Raw genomic sequence first — 20,961 nt, 5'->3', positions numbered from 1 at the left:
GGTTACTTTGCAATCATAAAATAATAATAATAATTCATTTTTGCAAAAATCACATTGGTTACTAATTTTAGAAAATTTCAGATTCAGAGAACTTTATTGATCCCAGAGGACAATTTGGTTTGTAGTGTACCAGCTTGTTGATAAACAACACAAACACTAACAAACAGGCAAACAACACTCAGTCAACATGTCAGTGATAACAACAGTGCAATATGGGGCTTGTCATAAAGAGTAAACAAATGTTGAAATAGACTAAAATAACTTTTTTTAAAACTGTAATTTTAATATGTAAGAATTTGTGGGATATTACATTTATTATTTTATATTGTAATTATTTAGTTCTGTTAGGGATAATAAATGTGTACACTAACTGCCATGTTTATTAACATTTGATTTCCCTAGTTTTTATCTGACCTACCCTGCTTCTTTCACATCTTCTATTGAACTACACTGTTTTTAACAAGTGTCTGTATTTTACTGCCTGTTTTTAACCCTGTTTTTATTCTTGCTGCCCTTTTGATATGTCATGTAGCACTTTGAGATTTGTTGAGAATGTAAAGTGCATAATAAATAAAATGTATTTAATTTATTATTATTATTTATGTTAAAAAAGTAAGAATTTCAAAATAAAAGTCCCTTGTTGAGTTGTTTTTCGATGGCTATGACATGCTAAGGTGCAATTACCTTCACTAGTAAAGTAAGTTCAGAGGAGATTTGGACTTAACTTAACATTAAACAACTAAAAATGACCGCTTATTTTTTTCTCTCTGCTCTCTCTCTAAATTATTTGTGTGTATGTGTATTTTTTATTTATTTTATTGTATTACTACTCTTCATTTATTTTGTCATTTAAAATTATTTTTCAACTAAAATTTACTTCACGTGTTTTCTATTAGTTTATGTATCTGATTATTTTATTATTTTTATTTTTAATATCAATTTTATTTCATTTCACATGTCTGAGCCTCTGTTTGATTGTATTTGTTTTGTCTTGTTGATATATTTAAAAAAGTTACAAATTAAAATATTTTTAAAAATGAAATAAATAGCAGGTTATCACTGGGAAACGGAGTAAACACCGTAAATACTAAATACAAATAATAATAGTAATAACTAATAACTAATAAAAAACTAATAAAACTAATAACTAAATAATAATAATAAAAATTGTATTTACAGTCTAAGGTAAATACATGTATGGATGTTTCTGTCTCATCTGATCTTTTAGAACAGTAACGTTCACTGCGCAAGCGCGACGATGACGCTCGCCCCTAACAACAACAAACAAACGCCCCTTGGTAACCGGCCCGTGAAGCAGGTGAGTCTGTGTTATTATTATATTTATTAAAAGTCTTTTTTACAGACGGATCAGGAACAAGAAGTTCCTTTAAATTAAATCTGTAACATTAAATGTTTCTTTATGTTTCAAGAATTAACGGAAAAGTCCCGCATGCGCAGTTACACCAGAGAGAAGCTAACGTTGATGCTAAAGTAGAGACAGAAAGGTGAGTTTAAAAGTCTCACTTCATCAGATTCTGTCTGATGTTCTGTTGTTTCACCTTCAACAGATACAAAATTAAAGCAGCAGCACATTAAAGCATTAATAATCATAATTTAATAATATTATTGAGGCTAATTTAAGTATATTTTGATCAATAAGTCATCCAAAATGATTCATTCAGTCTTACAATATTGATCAATTACATATCACACTGCTTTATAATGAATGATTTTATTAAGAGAACTACATTGTGAGAATAAATGTGTTTACTGTGGTTTTGTACTAATGTGATGCGTTCATGGTCCTCAGGAAAAAGGAACCATCAGGTCTGTCTCCCCCCCTTCCTCCTGCTGGTCATGGATGAGACGGTGAAACCTCTGAGGATCCCTCCTCAGATGTCCATCTACGCAGACAAACACAACATCTTCCACCTGACGCAGGTACTCTACGGTCCGCCTGCTGCTTTCAGAGCTGCAGCTACAAACCAGGAGTACTACACTGAGTGTGTGTGTGTCCCTCTGTGTGTGTGTCCCTGTGTGTGTTGCAGAGCATGCTGTCCAGTCTGGTGATCGATCAGCCTGAAGATCCGATCAGTTATCTGATCAACCTGCTGCAGAGGAGCAGTGTGGACAGTGAGTCTTAAGTGGTTCTGAGAGTTCTGCAGAGAGTTCTAGATGTTTGAAAGAGGCCTTAATAATGAGCAAGAGAGAGAGGAATAGACACTCTATTATCTCTGTTTTTTAACATCTTCTCTGACATGACATCCTGAACGCTTCAGCTTTCTATGCTCACACAAACGTTGACATTAAAGCAGATTCACTCTGTAATTAAACCATGCAGCTGAGGGACGAGAGCTGTTTGTAGGACTGGAAAATGTCAACATCAGAATCAGAAATACTTTATTTATCCCGGGCAAGGCAACTTTATTTGTATAGAGCATTTCATACACGAGGGCAACTCAATGTGCTTTACATTAAAACATTAAAAGCATAAAAGAACATTATTAAAATGACAAATATAATAAAACAGCAGAAAAGGAAAATTTGAAATATATTCAAAATTACATTAAAATTTTAATTTTAAGTGAGTTAAAATGAGCTAAGATAGGAAGGCAGTGTTAAATAAAAAGGTCTTAATTGATTTAAAAGAGGTGAGAGTTGGAGCAGACCTGCAGCTTTCAGGGAGTGTGTTCCAGATATGTGGAGCATAATGACTAAACGCTGCTTCACCATGTTTCCTTCTGACTCAAGGGACTGAAAGCAGACCAGTACCTGATGACCTCAGAGGTCCAGATGGTTCATAAAGTAGTAGCAGATCAGCCTAAACCATTCAGGTCTTTATAAACCATCAGCAGGATTTTAAAGTCTATTCTCTGACAGACAGGAAGCCAGTGTAGAGATCTAAGAACTGGAGTGATGTGGTCTACTTTGTTGGTCCTTGTTAGGACTCGAGCAGCAGCATTCTGTATGAGCTGCAGCCGTCTGATGGACTTTTTAGGGAGTCCTGTAAAGACCCCGTTACAGTAGTCTAGTCTGCTAAAGATAAATGCATGGAGGAGTTTTTCTGCATCCTGCTGAGACATGAGTCCTTTAATCCTTGATATATTCTGAAGGTGATAGTAGGCTGACTTTGTGATTGTCTTAATGTGGCTGCTGAAATTAAGGTCTGAGTCTAAGACTACACCAAGGTTTCTGTCTTGGTTTGAACATTTCATCGTTGCAGAGAGAGGGAGGGAAATTTGGTCATTACAGAGCTCTTATGAACAGTATGTAAGAAAGTTAGATATTAATAGAAGAAGGAATAAAATAAGATATAAATATAAAGAAAATAAAATGAAGTATATACAGATGTGCAGAATAGTTAGAGTTACCTATGAACAACAGCGCTGGGAATGAAGGAGATTTATACAAGGATGTTAACGCTGCAGGAATATTACAGAGTACAGGTTATAGTTCAGGGATCAGTGGGAGGAGTTGAACAGTCTGATGGTCTCAGGCAGGAATGACTTCCTGTGGCATTCTGTGGTGCATTTAGGGGGATCAATCTTGCACTGAATGTGCTCCTGTGATTCACCAGCATGTTGTAGAGAGGGGGGTGGATGTTGTCCATGATGGCGTGGAGCTTTGACAGAAACATACCCACGCATTGAGATAGATGTGCTCACACACACATTCACAGAGTTCATTAGATCACTAAGGACCACATTTATAGTGTCTAAAGGCATTTTTCCTCCACAGGGACTTTAACCCAGAACTATGTGCATTTCGACCGGAGGAACCAGGGTCTAAATTTAGTTCAGGGGTAGATAATCTCCCCCCTGAAAAGCCCCTGCTTGGGGGGTAGTACTTTTCAAAGGTCCTGGGACTTTTGGTTAAATGTGTCAGTGTTTGTGGAGTTAACACAGCTGTTGAAACACAGAGGAAGTTTCAAAATATTCTTTAATATAATTTTTTCCTCCATACGTCACTGGCCTGATTTGCACAATCTACCCGGGACTTCAGCCCGCGGTCGAAATGCAGACAACAATGGGGGCACAGGAACCTTTTAGTTCAGGGGAAAGTAGTTCTGGGGGCTTAAAGACCCAGGAACTCTTGGTCGAAATGCACTTAAATGTCACCGTCCTGAAACTGCAGCCTCCAGGTCTGCAGACTCATTATATCAACACATGTGATGAGTTATCTATTCAGCCACTAGATGGAGCTCTGACTCTGCAGCCTGTCTATCCTGAACTCACTTACATGAAGTTATTAGTCCTTTAAATGTCTCTGAAGTAACATCAAATATTTGATCCAATCTGTTCATTTCTGTATGTTATTAAAATTGTACAAAAATAAACGATTCACATATATAACAGGATAAATATAGTCCTAAGCTGCAGATGTATTTAGTCCTGACAGAGCCGATCGGTGATAGCTAGATGTCACATTTAATTAATTTCCAGAATAATAAAAATTATACATATAATAAGCTCCATTCAAAAAAATTCAAGGTGAAACACAAAGAATACATTTAATGGAATTAAATGAAAAATAAAAAAATAAAACAAGATCAAATGATAAACCATTACATTATAAGTCTTCAATTTAATCTAGGCTTACAAATATTTCACAAAACCTCTCGTTGACCCGCTTTAATATATTTAGAATAGTAACAAATCAACCATTCCTCTTCTTCAAGAGTTCCAAAATCAACCTAAGTTTATGAATATTTGACAGAAAGGAAGTTTTGTTTTCTTGTTGTTGTTGTTTGTGGACACTAAACTACACCACCTGTCTTACCTTGTTTACCTCTCTCTCTCTCTCTCTGTCTCTCACTCTCTCTCTCTCTCTCTCTCTCTCTCTGTCTCTCTCTCTCTCTCTCTCTCTCTCTCTCTCTCTCTCTCTCTCTCTCTGTCTGTCTCTCTCTCTCTCTCTCTCTCTCTCTCTCTCTCTCTCTCTCTCTCTCTCTCTCTCTCTCTCTCTCTCTGTCTGTCTCTCTCTCTCTCTCTCTCTCTCTCTCTCTCTCTCTCTCTCTCTCTCTCTCTCTCTCTCTGTGTATCAGTTCCCAGGGTCATGGTGCTCGGTCCTCCTGCTGTCGGGAAACAAACAGTGGTGAGTTTTATCAGGTGAAGTTTTCTCCTTCTGCTCGGGTGATCTGCGTGTTTGATTTCTCCTCCTCCTCCTCCTCCTCCTCTTCTTCTTCTGTGGTTGTTTTCGTCCTTCAGGCCAAAAAGCTGAGTGCGGAGCTGAAAGCGGTTCATGTGACCTTAGATGGTTTACTGGAGGACCAGTCAGAGCTGAGCGAAGAGGCACGCAAATACATGCTCAGAGAGGAGGTACACACACATAAACGCACACACAAAGAGACAAAAATGTGTGCTGTGGACAGAACAATATGATGACCTGTTCTTGTGTGTGTGTGTGTGTGTGTGTCTGTGTGTGTGTCTGTGCGTGTGTAAAGGAGCTTCCTGCTGATCAGCTGGTCCGTCTGATTAAGCAGAGACTGGACAATGTGGACTGCTTTAACCAGGTAAGACCACCACCAGCACTGAATCATACATCAACTTAGATAAGGGGCCTGTGTCCACTAAACTTAGTTAAGGGCCTTTTCCACTGAACTTAGTCAAGGGCCTGTGTCCACTAAACTTAGTAAAGGGGCTTGTGTCAACAGAATTTAGATAAGGGGCCTGTGTCCACTAAACTTAGTAAAGGGGCCTATGTCTACTGAACTTAGTTAAGGGGTCTGTGTCCACTAAACTAAGTAAAGGGGCCTGTGTCTACTGAATTTATTTAAGGGGCCTGGTTCCACTGAACTTAGTAAAGGGGCCTGTGTCTACTGAACTTAGTTAAGGGGTCTGTGTCCACTAAACTAAGTAAAGGGGCCTGTGTCTACTGAATTTATTTAAGGGGCCTGGTTCCACTGAACTTAGTAAAGGGGCCTTTGTCTACTGATCTTAGATAAGGGGCATGGTTCCACTGAACTTAGTTAAGGGGTCTGTGTCCACTAAACTAAGCAAAGGGGCCTGTGTCTACTGAACTTAGTAAAGGGGCCTGGTTCCACTGAACTTAGTAAAGGGGCCTGTGTCTACTGAACTTAGTTAAGGGGTCTGTGTCCACTAAACTAAGTAAAGGGGCCTGTGTCTACTGAACTTAGTTAAGGGGCCTGTGTCTACTGAACTTAGTTAAGGGGTCTGTGTCCACTAAACTAAGTAAAGGGGCCTGCTCCCACTGAACTTAGTTAAGGGGCCTGTGTCTACTGAACTTAGTTAAGGGGTCTGTGTCCACTGAACTTAGTAAAGGGGCCTGCTCCCACTGAACTTAGTTAAGGGGCCTGTGTCTGATGGTAGGGCTAAGAGAAGTGCAAGTGTGACAGGACAACTTTTGTAATCCAGCAACAGTAAGCGTAGATGAGAAGCGCTCTGAGATCAGGGTTTTGTGTGCTGCCAGAGCAACAAAAAGCCGTCAGTGGACACAGGCCCTAACAGGAAAAAAAATGCAGGGTGGGGGGATTGAAATGACAACATCTTCTTACCATCATTACTTATCAAACCGCCCTCAAAGAATGAAAGAAAATATATATGGATGGATAAAGTCTGAGTTAAGTTGGGTTGAAAATTCAGCCCACCTTGAAACTTTCAGGAGTTAGGTGTTTATGAAAAAAGCTGCAGAGTCTGATAAAGCACCAGAAACGGACTGTTTCCAGTTCAAACACCTGCTAAGACGAGCAGATCATCTCTCTCTCTCTCTCTCTCTCTCTCTCTCTCTCTCTCTCTCTCTCTCTCTCTCTCTCTCTCTCCCTGCCTGTCTTTGTCTCCCTCTCTGATGTGCCTCTGTGATGATAATAATTAGCGCTCTGGTCGCCGCTGTGTCGTACTACGAATCCCAGCAGGCCGAGCAGCGTGTTGGCGTGTTTCCCCGGGGATCAGCTGATCAAACAGACGTGCTGCTGTCACATCACGGGTGTTATTTTCACTCGGGCTCGTCCTCTCTGCTGCTCCTCATTAGCATCACGTCCTGTTTCCTGTCAGCGTTCATCAGGACACCGAGCGCCGCTTTCTGATCAGTTTAAGAGAATTAAAGAAAGCGACGCCGCTGTCACCAACACTCACACAAAAACAACAACAACAACACAAACTGAAGCTCACAACTGCACTTATCTGTCTGATTGAACGTCTGCCCTTTGTTCAAATACCTGTACGCTGAGTGTTAGGCATTAAAACACTAACAGAGGGGGGACCAGGTTTAGAGAGAACCAACAGGAGAGTCTGACGGTTCAGAGCTGACCGGAAGGATCCTGAGGGTTTGAATGTCGCCCTATGCATGTAGTGAGATTTTTGCACATTTTAGTGCCCAAAGAGATGGTTCTTAAAGTCCTTTAAGACATTTTTGTTGAGGAGTCTCACAGTCCTTTGAGGTTCTGGGTTATCCTCCTGGTGTTAGGACCCCTCAGATTGGTGGTTCCGTGGCTTCTTTTGCAGATTTTGTGGTTCTGGAGGTATTCGTGTAGGAAGTGTTGATGTTCAAATGGTTTTGAGAACAATCAAGCTCTTTAAAGACAGTCAAAAGATCTCTCTGAGGTTTGTGGATTCAGGTCATTCTAGCAGGATTTGAAAAGGACCCTGTGAGACCTGAAGGACGCTTTTGTGGTCCTGATGGTCACTGGGGGAGTTCTGGGGCTCCTTTATTGTTCAAAAGTTGAGTCTCGAGGTCCCAAAGGGTTCTGGTCAAAGGATGAAAGATTTTGTTGAGGTTCTTCAGACCTGTGGGACGTTCAAGTAGCCCACAAGGGTTGATGTAAGACTCTCTTGCAGACCTTTAGGAAGTCCAGTCCTTTTGGAGGTTAGTGGGGGGCCCTGTGGTCTTTAAATAGGTCCTGTGATTGGTTCTAGTAGCCAATGAAGTGGTCTTACAGTGCCTTGAGGAGATTGTGTGGTTTTGGAAGATGCCTGAGGGGTTCTGCAGGAAGTGTTTGTCCTTGCTGTCCAGGTTTTAAAGAAGGTCCAGAGGTCCCGCCTGTGAGGGGATTGGATTCTAATGATAGCAGAGAAGACTCAGACTTTCAGGATGTTTTTGTGGTTCTTTAGGAGGTTCTCGTGGTCCCCGGGTTAAGTTCTGGGCTCTTTAAGGAGAAGAGATGAACAAAGTGATGATAGTTTGTCCTTTGCTGGTTTTGTGGTCACCGTGGAGGTGCTTTTAGGCTCTAGGGGGTTTGGTCTACATGAGTGCTGTGGGTTGGTTTTGGGCATCACAGATGATTGGTGACTTCCAGGTGTTCTGGTGGTCCTGGTGGGAGTTCTGCGGGTCCTGTGGTCTCTTTGATACTTAAGGAAGTTCAACGGGAGCTAAAGTGTGTTGTTGTGATCACGGAGGAGCTTCAGTGGGTCCTATAGATGGTCCTTCAGCGGGTGTGGACATTGACGGAGAAGGTTTTAGCTGATCTTTAGAAAGTTTGGTGGTCTTGTAGGAGGATCTTGGGATCACTGAGGAGAGTCCTTTGGTCCTGGACTCTGTGTGAGTTCATATTTAGCTTGTTTTAGTGGCCATTGGGCAGATTTTGTAGCCATGGAGGACATTCAAGGGGGGCTTTTGGATGCGTTTATGTATCTTAGGGAGGTTGAAGCGGTTTTAAGCAAGTCCTCGTACCCCTGTGGGAAGTTCAAGTGCTCTTTTTGGTGACTTATGGATAGACAGGGGTTTTGGGAAGGTTCTAGCAGACCTTTAGGACTTCTTGGTGTCGATTTGGAGGTTCTGAGAAGGTGCGAATGGTCCTGTATGTGATCAGCCGGTCTGCATGAAAGAGTCTCCTCAGGTACATCACGTCTCCCTCTAGATCTCTGGAAAGGACTGGGCCCTGGTTTAGGAGATCTGGTGTGACCCCTTTACATGTTCTGATGAGTTTTGTGTTTGAATCAGCGTCACACAGACCCAAAGTTTCTGTTACAACAAGAAAACATGTCCAACATCTCTTTGTCTGACACGTCTTAGTTTATCCTCAGTCAGCTGGTGTGTGTGTAACAGTGTGTGTTCGGTGTGTGTATGTGTGTGTGTGTGTGTGTGTGTAGCAGCCTCTCAGTGATCAGCAACAAACCGGCGTTCAGCTCTTCCTCTAAACACTACAAACAGCTGCCTCTTTCAGCCTGCAGCGTTTAGCTTCAGCGTTTAGCATTTAGCATCAGAGTTTAGTGTGTGTGTTTGTGTGTGTGTTTGTGTGTGAGCGCGTGTGTGTGTGATTATCGGCTACTTTCATCTGCTAATGGCTGTTTTTGGCTGCAGGCTAAACTCATCAAACACACCTGGGACTGCGTGTGTTTGTGTGTGTGAGGCAGTGTGTGTGTAAGTGTGTGTGTGATGTCTTTATTTTCTGACTGTCAGTGTGAATGCAGGAGAGGAGGATGATTGACAGCTCCCATCTGGGCCCCGCCTCCTCCTGTCAGATTAAATACTTTCCCCGTCTCTCTGCCGTCCCGTCTCTCTGTCTTCACTTCAGCTGTCTTTATTTTCACCGCTGAGAGACAGAGGCTTCTCGGCAGAAGGTCGACTCTCCACGCTCTGTGTTCAGAGATCATCCCTCCTGTCTTCCTCCAGCTGGTTGATAAACTTTCTGAAACTCTTTGTTTCTAACGTCCAACACTTCGTCATGTCTGGGGTCCTACAGGTCTAAAGGTTCACGTAGAGTCCCCTGAAAGTTTCTCACATCTCTTCAATTAGTCTCTTTTTATTGACTTATTTATTCACCCAGCATTCATGTGTCTCTGCTCCAGACCAAGTGGCAACCTCTGGTCTAAAAATATGAGTCCAATGCAGAAGTGTTAAAAACTGCAGTTCATTGAGGATCCACTTGAGGCTGGCTCTGAAAGTACTGGAAACCACATACACACCCATTCAAAGAAGCCGATCTTTACAGCAGAAATAAACATGTTTACAGTCTGGTTCAAAAAATGAGTGTAGTCTGGATAACTCATTTCTGGATCGGCACACACTGTAGGGGGGGGGGATATTTTTATAACGCGGCAATTTCAAAGATATTGTGATTACGAGTCTTCCAATGAGAGGCACAGCTGACTTGATTGACAGGCGGGAACACTGTAGCTGTTGGCGAGGAGGCTCAAAGCCCCGCCTCTTTACGTCACAATCGCTCAACATTTCCAATATGGCTGCCACTGCCGATTGCCCTCAAAAAAGCGCTTCAGAAACAGACGGGATGTCACAGATACTACGACCATATTTTATAAAATCTATGCTCCAGACTTATGATAGTATTTATGTCATGTTCTATTATTAATCAATCACTTGAATTTGATTGATTATGTCAGAAAAATAAGATATTCTCAAGTGTCGTGTTAATGCTGGAAAAAGTCCCCTACCTACGTCTCAGTCTAGTTTTTAGATCATTAATTACTTGCATGCAGTGAGATATACTGTATCTGACAGTACGGCTCTGTTCTGAGAGCTCCCTGCCCTTTCAGGTGCTTACGTGGAATGCCAAAGCCTGAGGCGGGGAGAGCACACCTACTAAACCATTACTAACTTCACTACTGAACCATTTTTAATACTGCCTGTAATTACCACTATTTAAACCATTTGTGCATATCTTAAATTTGTACATTTGGATTCTATCTTTATTTATCTATTTTATTTTTACTTATTGAAACTTCTTCTTGATTGTACTTCTGTCTGGGTTGCTGTAACAACTGAATTTCCCCCTGGGGATCAATAAAGTAATATCTTATCTTATCTCACCTCCTGAGGTCATTGTGGCCTGAAATCAGACATTATACAACTCTCTTACTGATGCTTGATTCTGATTGGTCAAAACCCCTTGACTACAGTTATTAACTTTCAATAACATGAGCAACGCCCAGAGACAAACTGATCACACGTCATGTCAAATCAATCCACAGAAAAGAGTTCAGACACATTTAGCTTCTGCTTGTTGACACCATAGACCGTAAGGTGAGGTAAAACCGTTAGCTTCTGTTAGCATCAAAACAATGTGGCGAAAACGTTAGCTTCGGTTAGCATGCAGGTAACGGACGTTTTCATCTTGGATCCTGTTCATCAATATGATGAAGGAGCGGAGCAGGTGAGAGAAACTTCAGGTTAGTGATCTCTACAAAGAAAGTTAAACCCTGAGCGGTGGTGATGATGGCAGCAGGGTTCAAAGTTGTGACATTAGTTTGTTTTTAAAGGTGTGTGAACCGCAGAGCTCAGAGAAGAAGGAGAGCTGAATGAGGACAGGTTCATGTTCAATCCACCGACACAGGGAGAGAAGAATCCATCACCATGGAACGATCACTGACGAATCACTGGGACTATTTTTAAAAACTGTAAACATAAATAATTTAAATCAATAAAATTATCTTTAATCGATGTTTTTAACAACTTGTTTGTATCTTAAGTTAATAGCTGGGTAATGAGTCTTGTTATTCCCTGTCTGGATTCTATTTCCCATAACGAGCTGCTCATCATCCCTTACTTAAATTCCTGACAGGATGATACATTCTGTAACATTATCACTGATCACCGTTAAAAACTGAGTCCACACACCTGCAGCCTGTCATACATGTGTGTGTGTCAGTGCTGCTGTCAGTCCTCTTGATTCAGCCTGGCAGGCAGCACTGAGGGATTAACGTTCCTCAGCAGTCATAGTGAGAACGAAGCGGCTCTCTGCATTAAACAGTCGGGTTTTATTTAGATTTCATGAGACTGTCAGACAGCAGCGAGCGGAGGATCCAGCTGCTGTCAAACTCTTCAGATTCATACAAAAACACAACATCGCCGTGTTCACACACAGGAGACGGAGTTTAATGAGACGCTTTAGTTCAGGTCTCACAGAAGAACAACTTTTAAACTGTTAATACAGAGAGAGGCAGGTTACAACGATGACAGAGCTGGAGGACGTCCAGCAGTCCTTTAGGAGGACTTTCCATCGATGTAGACTCTTAAATAGTGCCAACCTGCTCAGTGTCACGCAAACAAGATCTGTCCTCATCCTGGAATTACTAAACCGCTAACCCTAAAGTTTCTCTCAACTGGACAGGATTCCAATATAAAGATGTCCGTAGCCTACCAATTTAGCATGCTAATATTTTAGCCACATTGTTTTCATGCTAATGGAAGCTAACAGTTTTACCTCACCTTACAGTCTATGGTGTCAACAAGCAGAAGCTAAATGTGTCTGAACTCTTTTCTGTGGATTGATTTGACATGACGTGTGATCAGTTGATGTTGCTCATGTTAGTGAAAGTTAATAACCATTGTCAAGGAGTTTTAACCAATCAGAATCAAGCATCAGGAAGAGAGCCGTGTAATAAGAGTTTTATAGTGTCTGATTTCAGGCCACAAGTGGCCTTTGAAGGTGTGCTCTCCCCGCCTCAGGCTTGCCCTTCCACGTAAGCAAGTGGAAGGGCAGGGAGCTCTCAGAACAGAGCCGTACCACCAAATATGACTTACTGCATGCAAGTGACGTGTGATCAGTTTGCCTCTGGTGTTGCTCATGTTAGTGAAGCCAGAAGACCAGAAGAGTCTATCTTTAATCTAGTCTATGCTACAAACCATCAAAGTCTCACCAGCGTGTAAACAGAAAAAGAGATTCACTCTGTGTGTGTGTGTGTGTGTGTGTGTGTGTGTGTGTGGTGTGTGGTGTGGTTGTGTGTGGTGTGTGTGTGTGTGTGTGTGTGTCAGGGCTGGCTGGTTAGAAGGAATCCCTCAGACTCGTCTGCAGGCTCTGAGTCTCCAGCAGGCCGGCATCATCCCCGAACATGTTGGTGAGAACGAAATATTACCCATGTGTTACAAAATACAAACATATATGCATCCTGATACTGAAAGTGCCGTGTGTGTGTGTGTGTGTGTGTGTGTGTGTGTGTGTGGTGTGTGTGTCCAGTGATGCTGGATGCTGCAGATGATGTGCTGTTGGAGAGGAGTCAGGGAAACTGGTGGACCCATTAACAGGAGGTGAGTCCAGATCAGTTCCAGCAGAGGAAACACGTCCACAGCCTTCAAGTGGATTTCAAACAGGAGTTTAAAGTTAACTGTGAGGTCGGTGTTGTTACTGAAATGATGTGTTGCATAAAGACAAAGAAAATAAAGCTAAGCATCTCATCATATCCCACATAAAGATTAAAGCATGGAGCTGGAAGACGAGGATAACACTTCAAACATTTCTCCTCAGACAGCTGAGAGGCAGAGCGTTGATTTGATGACAGATGAGTCGATCTGAGGATGATTTTTATCTGACAGAAAGATTATCAGCTCTTAGTTATGCTGCTATGGGCTTAGATCCTGTCTCTCTCCTCTCTCTGCCTGTCTCTTCCTTTACTCTTCCTGTCCCATTAAAGTTCCTAACCATAGACCTTTCTGGAGTCCCTGAGCTCCCTTGTCTCGTAGGTTCCTCTGGATCTCTGCTGCTGTGGACGTGGTCCAGACCCCAGCTGCTACAACTACTACTATCCGTCTCCCACTATCATCTCTCTCTCTCTTCACCTCCCCTCTATCCCTCTCTCCAACATGGTCTCAGCAGATGTGTGTTAACATGAGTCTGGTCCTGCTCGGACGGTTTCTGCCTGTTAAAGGAAGTTTGTCCTTGCCACTGTAACTTGCTAAATGCTGCAAAGTGCTCTGCTCATGGTGGATTAAGAGGAGATCAGACTGAGTCCCTGTCTGGAAGATAGGATGGATCTGATCTGGTCTTGATGTTGGGTCTTTTTTTAATATAGAATAGAGTACGGTCTAGACCTGCTCTGTAGTAGTAGTGTGTAGTAGTGTCTCAGTTACCCGTTGGGCTGGTGCTGGGACTCCTGCAGGCTCTTGGCTTGCTGAGGTCACTGGGGAAGCCGTGAAGGATCCAGCCTCTGCAGCTGCAGTCCACTCGGCTAGAGTACGGCTAGGCATGCTCTGTTTGGAAGAGTCTTTAGCAAGCTTTAAACAGTGATCAGTACTGCCTTCCTTCTGTCTGCAGATGTTTTTCACAAGACTTTCTATCTGGCCGCTTGAAAACAGCTGTCGCTGAGCGTTGGAGGGAGAGCAGAGTCGGTCGGAGAAGCAACGATTGGCTGAGCTGCAGCGTTACCGCTGTGAGGTCACAGGTCTGAGCTCAGCCTATCAGCACGTCCTGAAGATCATCAACAGTGACCAACCTCATGCTGACGTCTACCAGCAAGGTATGAACGTCACATTGCAAACCCCTTTACTTTCCCTCTTAAACCTTCACTTTTAGCGCTAGCTTCTGTACAACAGTGAAAGCTGCCAGTTACTGAAACTATGATCATGTGATTCTTCAGCTTTCAGGATAAGTAGTTCACAATGAGGCATCACAAAACCCCCAATCTCTAGATGCTAACCAAAGGTCAAGCAGGATGCAAGAGTTTGACAGTGTGGCGTCCCTCAGGGCTCATATTGAGATCCTCTCTGGTTCTCTCTGTATGTCTGTGACACGCTAGGGGATTTTGAAAGTCTTAGCTTGACACCAAGACTGCCATGACGAAAGAAAAAGCTGCCTTCAAACTGCTCGTTCTGAGTAAATGACCACCTCACACCAAACAAGCAAGCCTCAACTCCAGCTTCACTTCAAGATTTTATTCCCACTTTGGAAAATCAAATGCTGCTCAAGTTGTTCGGTGTGAAGCCAACATGAGGTTTCTTCTGCAGCAGGATTTTTGTAGACTCCTCCAATATGCAGATGATTCACCGATTTATATAAACATGTTCACTTTCCTTAATTATGAGGTGAATTGTGTTGTTATTTCCATTCTTGTGTTTCTGTGCGTTTGTGTTTTAGTGTTGGCTTTTGTTCGGACTCGTCGCCGCCCCAGAACTCCCAGGATCCTCCTGTTGGGTCCGCCAGGGTCAGGGAAGAGTCATCAGGCCAGGGTGCTGTCAGAGAAATACAAGATGGTGGATGGTACACACACAATAACACACACAATAACACACACGCAGTTCAGACAGCACCTTAACGGACACGCTAACCGCTCTGTGCTCGTGATGGCGCCTGTTTTAACTTTGATTCACTTTCAGGATTTGTGAAGCGTTCTCTTTTAACCCTTTCCTCTTCAGTGTGTTGTGGTCAGCTGTTGAGGTCTGTCGCAGCTGAAGGTTCAGCTATGGGTGAAAAAATTAAACCTTACCTGGATCAAGGAAGACCAGGTAACTGCACACACACACACACACACACACACACTCTCTCTCTCTCTCTCTCTCTCTCTCTCTCTCTCTCATTATCTATAGATGAATCTGGCAGTGGATTGTGTGTGGCTGTATTACAGCAGTGTGTGACAGCAGCACAGACAGCTGGATTAAAGACATGAGACAGCCGCTGATGAAGGGACCTTCATCTTCTGATCTTATTATTTATTTTATATATTACACATCGGTTACGACAGCCGACGTAAAGGACAGAAAACAGAGACCGTCCACTTGAACAGATGTATTTAATCATCACAGACTAGTTGCATTTGCAAATCCGTTCATTATAGATATTCTTTATTTCATATTTCTAACTCAAACGGAAAGGAAAACTACAGAGCAGGGGGAATATGTGAACCAAATCTTCTCTGTACATGGGGCGCCCGCTGACTCTGGATTGTATTTCCCATATCTACCTGCTAATCATTCATTATCCCGCTTATTACCCAGCTACTAACTTGGAAGATAATTAGCCTACCTATATGAGCATGTGGCTGTTTCCTGTTCTGCTTCTGATGCTTTTGATAATTAACTGTTCACTAACCTTAAACTTAGGAGTCATCTGGAAACATAGGAAGGCAGAAAACTCATTGCATTTTATATTTTCAAGGTTTTATTTCAAATTTAGCCTCTATTTTTGTCAATGTTTTTTATCATAACGGGTAAAATGTACTATTTTTAGACTCTTACAAAAAAAAAAACATTCTGGAAGAGATCTCACGACCCCCCATTTGTGTCTGGTGACCCCCCTGGGGGTCCAGACCATAGACTGTAAATAAAAATGGACAGAGTTGCTCCGCCTCTTCCGTTGTACAGTTCTGAAGCCAAAAAATCCCTCTCCTGGGCGCCGCCATTGTGCAGCCAGAGCCTGTGAAGCCACTGTAATAAGCTCCGCCCTACAGCGTAACGTCACAAGACGCTGTGTGTCCTTTGAAGCTTTCCTCTACGGCGGCTGTGAATCAAACAGGAAGTAAAACCCCGTTTTTTAAACTCTAATAACTAACGAAAAAGAAACTTTTCAGAAAAAAGAGGCCTTGGACACAAAACAGTCAAATACTAACTACATATCACCACAGCATACGGAGGGGAGAAACATTCATACGACGTGTATTTATTTTTTAAAGTTTGACTGCAGACGGATTTTTTGACCTATACTGCAGCCAGCCACCAGGGGGCAGTCACACTGCTGAAAGCCTCACCACCAGGGCCGTATCCGGCACGCTTGGTCCAGACCCACATTCTGGGAACCCCTGGTCTATGGTGTCAACAAGCAGAAGCAAAATGACGTGTGATCAGTTTGCCTCTGGTGTTGCTCATGTTAGTGAAAGTTAATAACCGTCGTCAAAGGGTTTTGACCAATCAGAATCAAGCATCAGTAAGAGAGCCGGGTGTTTATAATGGCTGATTTCAGGCCACAAGTGACCTTTGAAGGTGTGCTCTCCTCGCCTCAGGCTTTGGCAATCCAGTAAGCAAGTGGAAGGGCAGGGAGCTCTCAGAACAGAGCTGTACCGCCAATTATAACTTACTGCATGCAAGTGACGTGTTAGTGAAAGTTAATAACTGTCGACCAATCAGAATCAAGATCTTACCCAGTTTGAAGATCAGTAAGAGAGCCGGGTAATAATAATAAATATCATATTCTCGACCCTCTTCTGAAGATCATCCGAGCTGCTGCAAACTTCACAGCTTCTCCCCGATGTCATCTACATGTTGTTAGATTTAAAGGTACAGAGACAGACCGTCATGGTTAAAGTAGGAAGTTGATTACTTCTTAGGACGTCCTACATTCAGAAGCATTAATGTTGTATGAAGACACCGCCGCAGTGATGTTCATCCTGTAAAGTGTCGGATCCAGCTCTGTCGGCTGACGCGTGTCTCTTTGTGCAGAAGTAAGAACTGTTTGATTCCTGTCTGTATCACAGCGTCCCCCTTGGGTTTTAAGTCCTTGTTCACTGTACTCTCACACACACACACACACAACACACACACACTCCCCCACCTCTTTCATTCTCCAGCACACAGATTCATATTAGTGCATGTGTGTGTGTTTGATCACAGCTGGATCACAGCAGCTGTGTTTAATAATCAGCAGCTGTCAGAAGAGTCCGTGTTCACACCGCAGATACAGACACGCTGATAACAAGATCAGTGTCCTGGATTTATGATCATTCTGGACTCACTTATCACAGGAACAGAACCATCAACCAATCAGGACTGCTCTTTGTTGTTCTGGTTATCCATTGCACCTTATTGGTGAAGGCAAGACTCATGTTTACAGTCATTAGTGGTTAGTACCTTCAGATATGACATGACTTCAACCTTGTTTTTTTCTTGCACCCGACGGACTCTGTTACAAAGTAAGATTTTTTTTATTTGTGTTTGAGCTAATAAACATTAAAGTCTGCATCTGCATCCGTCTCTACTAACGTGATATAACCTGTTCAGTTTCAGACATCCTTGGTGGTCCAGGTTCTGGAGGAGCGTCTGAGCCAAGGTGACTGCAGCTGCAGGGGCTGGATCCTTCACGGCTTCCCCAGTGACCTGCAGCAAGCCAAGAGCTGCAGGAGTCCCGCACCCAGCCCAACAGGTACTAGACACTACTAACACTACTACTACAGAGCAGGTCTAGACCATACTCTATGTTCTATTATGAACAAGACCAAACATCAGACCGGATCAGATCCAGTCCCATCTTCCAGACAGGACTCAGGTCTGATCTCATCTTAATCCACCAGGAGCAGAGCACTTTGCAGCATTTAGCAGTTACAGTGCAAGGACAAACTCCTTTAACGGCAGAAACCTCCAGCAGGACCAGACTCATGTTAGACACACATCTGCTGAGACCGTGTTGGAGAGAGGGATAGAGGGAGTATGAAGAGAGAGAGAGAGATGATAGTGGGGAAGACGGATAGTAGTAGTTGTAGCAGCTGGAGTCTGGCACGTCCACAGCAGCAGAGATCCAGAGGAACCTACGAGACAAGGGAGCTCAGGGACTCCAGAAAGGTCTATGGTTAGTAACTTTAATGGGACAGGAAGAGTTAAAGTGAGAGACAGGCAGAGAGAGGAGAGAGAGGGAAAGACAGGATCCCAGTGTGTCAGTCTAAGCCTATAGCAGCATAACTAAGAGCTGGTCCAAGCCTGATCCAGCTCTAACTATAAGCTTTATCAAAAAGGAAAGTTGAAGCCTACTCTTAAAAGTAGAGAGGTGTCTGCCTCCCGGACCCTGACTGGTAGATGATTCCAAAGGAGAGGGGCCTGATAACTGAAGGCTCTACCTCCCATACTACTTTTAGAGACTTTAGGTACGATGAGCAGGTCCTGCATGTTAGGAGTGTAAGTTCTAGAGGGGTAACGGGCACTATGGCTCTTTAAGATACAAGTGTCTGAAGAAGGAGTCGGGTAGAGAAGTCTAACACAGGTAGAGATGCTACTACGTCTACTACCAACAATAAGCCAACAGGAGTCCACCAGTCCAAAATGTACTACACTTGACTCTGACCGCTTCTGTTACTAAGATTTATGCTTCTTTTAAGAGCATTCAGGAGTCCCAAATCTACACACACACACACACCCACACCTCAGTAGTTGAGTGCCGATGATATTGATGCCGCCGTATAAATATTCACTCTAATGGATCTGCAGCTCACATTAACTGGTTAAATACAAATGCTCCTTAAATATTAAGGAGGCTCTTTGTCTGTGGGACCGTTTTAAACAGCTTCTTTATGATGCTGCACGACTGACCTTCGACCTCTTATGACCTCCGATGTCCCCCGCCCACACAGAGTTTTCCTCCTGGAGTTGACGGCTGATGTTTGTCTGGAGAGAATCACTCTCAGAGCCACAGATCCAGTCAGCGGAGAGAGGTTAAGGAAACCCCAGGAGGTCTGGTCTCAGACTCAACTGGCTCTGGATATCGTGACGATGATAAAGAAAGATGGACGCCGTTACTACCCGCACAGCAGTGTTTACAGTACAGTCAGCAACATGTGAAGTGATTGTGATCAGATTCAAAGTGGAAACTGTGAAATAAACACTGACAGTCTCTTTGATAATTACATCTCATGAAGAAAGCCCCTTCATGTGTTCTGGTGAGTCTCAGCTTCACTGTAAATGGGATTTACTGACGATTAACAGGTAACATAAGTATGCTAAAATAACAACAACATGATGCATGTAAACAAAAAAAAACACACAAACAGATGACAGCTTACTGGTTGGATATGATGTGGAGGCACAAATGTTAAATATTAACTGTTTGAACCTGTGATGTCACTTCCTGCTGCAGGTTCCACGCTGTGACGCGACCTGCTCCGAGCTCTGAGGTTCAGGACCGACTGCAGACCAGACCTGAGGACGGCACAGAGACTGTGACACGCAGACTGAGACAGTACAGGATGAACATCACATCCCTGCAGGTACACACCACACACACACACAACATACATGTGTTCTGTTGCTGAAAGTAGTCGCTACACCACTGAATGTGTATGCATCCACTGCTGGAAATAGTCCCCAACAACTCTTTGCACTCTTTCATCCCGTTGATGACGCTGTGTGTGTGTTGTGTGCGTGTTGTGTGTATGTGTGGTGTATATGCAGACTTTGTTTCCAGATGCTATTCCTATTGATGCTGATCAGGATCCTCACTCTGTGTTGAGGCTCTGGAGAGCAGACTGACGACTGAATGAAACCTGGACTCTCCTGACCTGAGAACAGAAGTACTTTAGAGTCTTTGGAACTTTTTTTTTTATCTCATTTAAATCAAATATCGTTGTTTGCGTCAGAGCACTAAATGTTTGGTGTTTCCATTCGCCTATTCAGTTTTGAAGAGTCCTCTACATTTGTATGTTCACGCTCCTTCTTCAGTGTCCAATTCTCCACACTCAGCTTCGTTGGAGTTTTTGTGATGTAAATTTTAACTTTAGATGAAGCTCAGTATTTCAGAAACACATATATCAATACAAAACTACAGTCTGTGTTCTTTCAGGTCAATTTCAGGTTTCAGTAATGGAGTCTGGCAGCTTATCTTTGAGAGAGAGCGGTGTTATAAACTGTATGTTTCTGGTTAAAAAGCATCCTATTAAAATATTCTCAAGTATTCCTTCAGTAATGCAGTCAGTCATACCTTTTAGTCATATAGACCTCAAAATATGTGAAAATCAAGCCACAACCAAACTTCAGTCAGGACCTTCTTGTCAAAGAATTTATTATTTGCATGAAGTAATAAATCAATCAATCAGTAAATCAAGCTTTAGTTATATATGTAGCACCTTTCATACAAATTAAATGCAACACAAAGTGCTTTAGAGCGACTGAAAACAAGAAAGAAGAAGAAATAAAATAATGGCATTAAAATAGAGACTAATGCACACCAACAACAATGAAATGTGTGTAATTAAAATAAGTTAAAGCATCAAATTAATATTGAGAACATAAATAGGTCAAAACATATAAATTAAAAAAGGGTAAGGATAAGAGTTGAAGATAAAATTAAGGCTGAGAATATCAATAAAACTGAGAAGATACATTAGATAAAAAATAAACAGTTAAAAATAATAAAACAATAAAGGAACATTACAAATCAATATAATAGTAACGTAAATCAAAGTGTTAAACCCTACATAACAGTCAGACTGAATAAATACGTTTTTAGTTTATGTTTAAAAATCTCAATATCTCCATCAGCTCCTCTCAATCCTCCGGCAGGATGTTCCTTGAAGTAAGTTATATTTGGTGGTGCGGCTCTGTTCTGGGACCTCCCTGCCCTTCCATGTGTCTACGTGGAATGTCAAA

General features: G+C 42.5%; 1 protein-coding gene across 1 annotated transcript; it reads left to right on the top strand.

The window, feature by feature from the left end:
• Positions 1-1,226: 1,226 nt before the first annotated feature.
• On the top strand, positions 1,227-20,274 carry ak8 (adenylate kinase 8). Its single transcript, XM_034691697.1, is given in 21 exon segments — positions 1,227-1,318; positions 1,431-1,505; positions 1,811-1,941; positions 2,049-2,133; positions 5,042-5,091; positions 5,205-5,315; positions 5,441-5,509; positions 12,664-12,672; positions 12,674-12,746; positions 12,866-12,904; positions 12,907-12,936; positions 13,940-13,959; positions 13,961-14,141; positions 14,759-14,881; positions 15,037-15,126; positions 16,031-16,035; positions 17,617-17,724; positions 17,727-17,752; positions 18,951-19,031; positions 19,454-19,583; positions 19,768-20,274. Coding segments are annotated over 19 exon segments (1,392 nt in total). The 5' UTR covers positions 1,227-1,318; positions 1,431-1,505; positions 1,811-1,857; the 3' UTR covers positions 19,846-20,274.
• The last annotated feature ends 687 nt before the right edge of the window (positions 20,275-20,961 follow it).

The sequence above is a fragment of the Notolabrus celidotus genome, chromosome 9, assembly GCF_009762535.1.
Source record: "Notolabrus celidotus isolate fNotCel1 chromosome 9, fNotCel1.pri, whole genome shotgun sequence".
NCBI lineage: Eukaryota > Metazoa > Chordata > Actinopteri > Labriformes > Labridae > Notolabrus > Notolabrus celidotus.
This window is presented reverse-complemented; position numbering and strand designations above follow the sequence as displayed.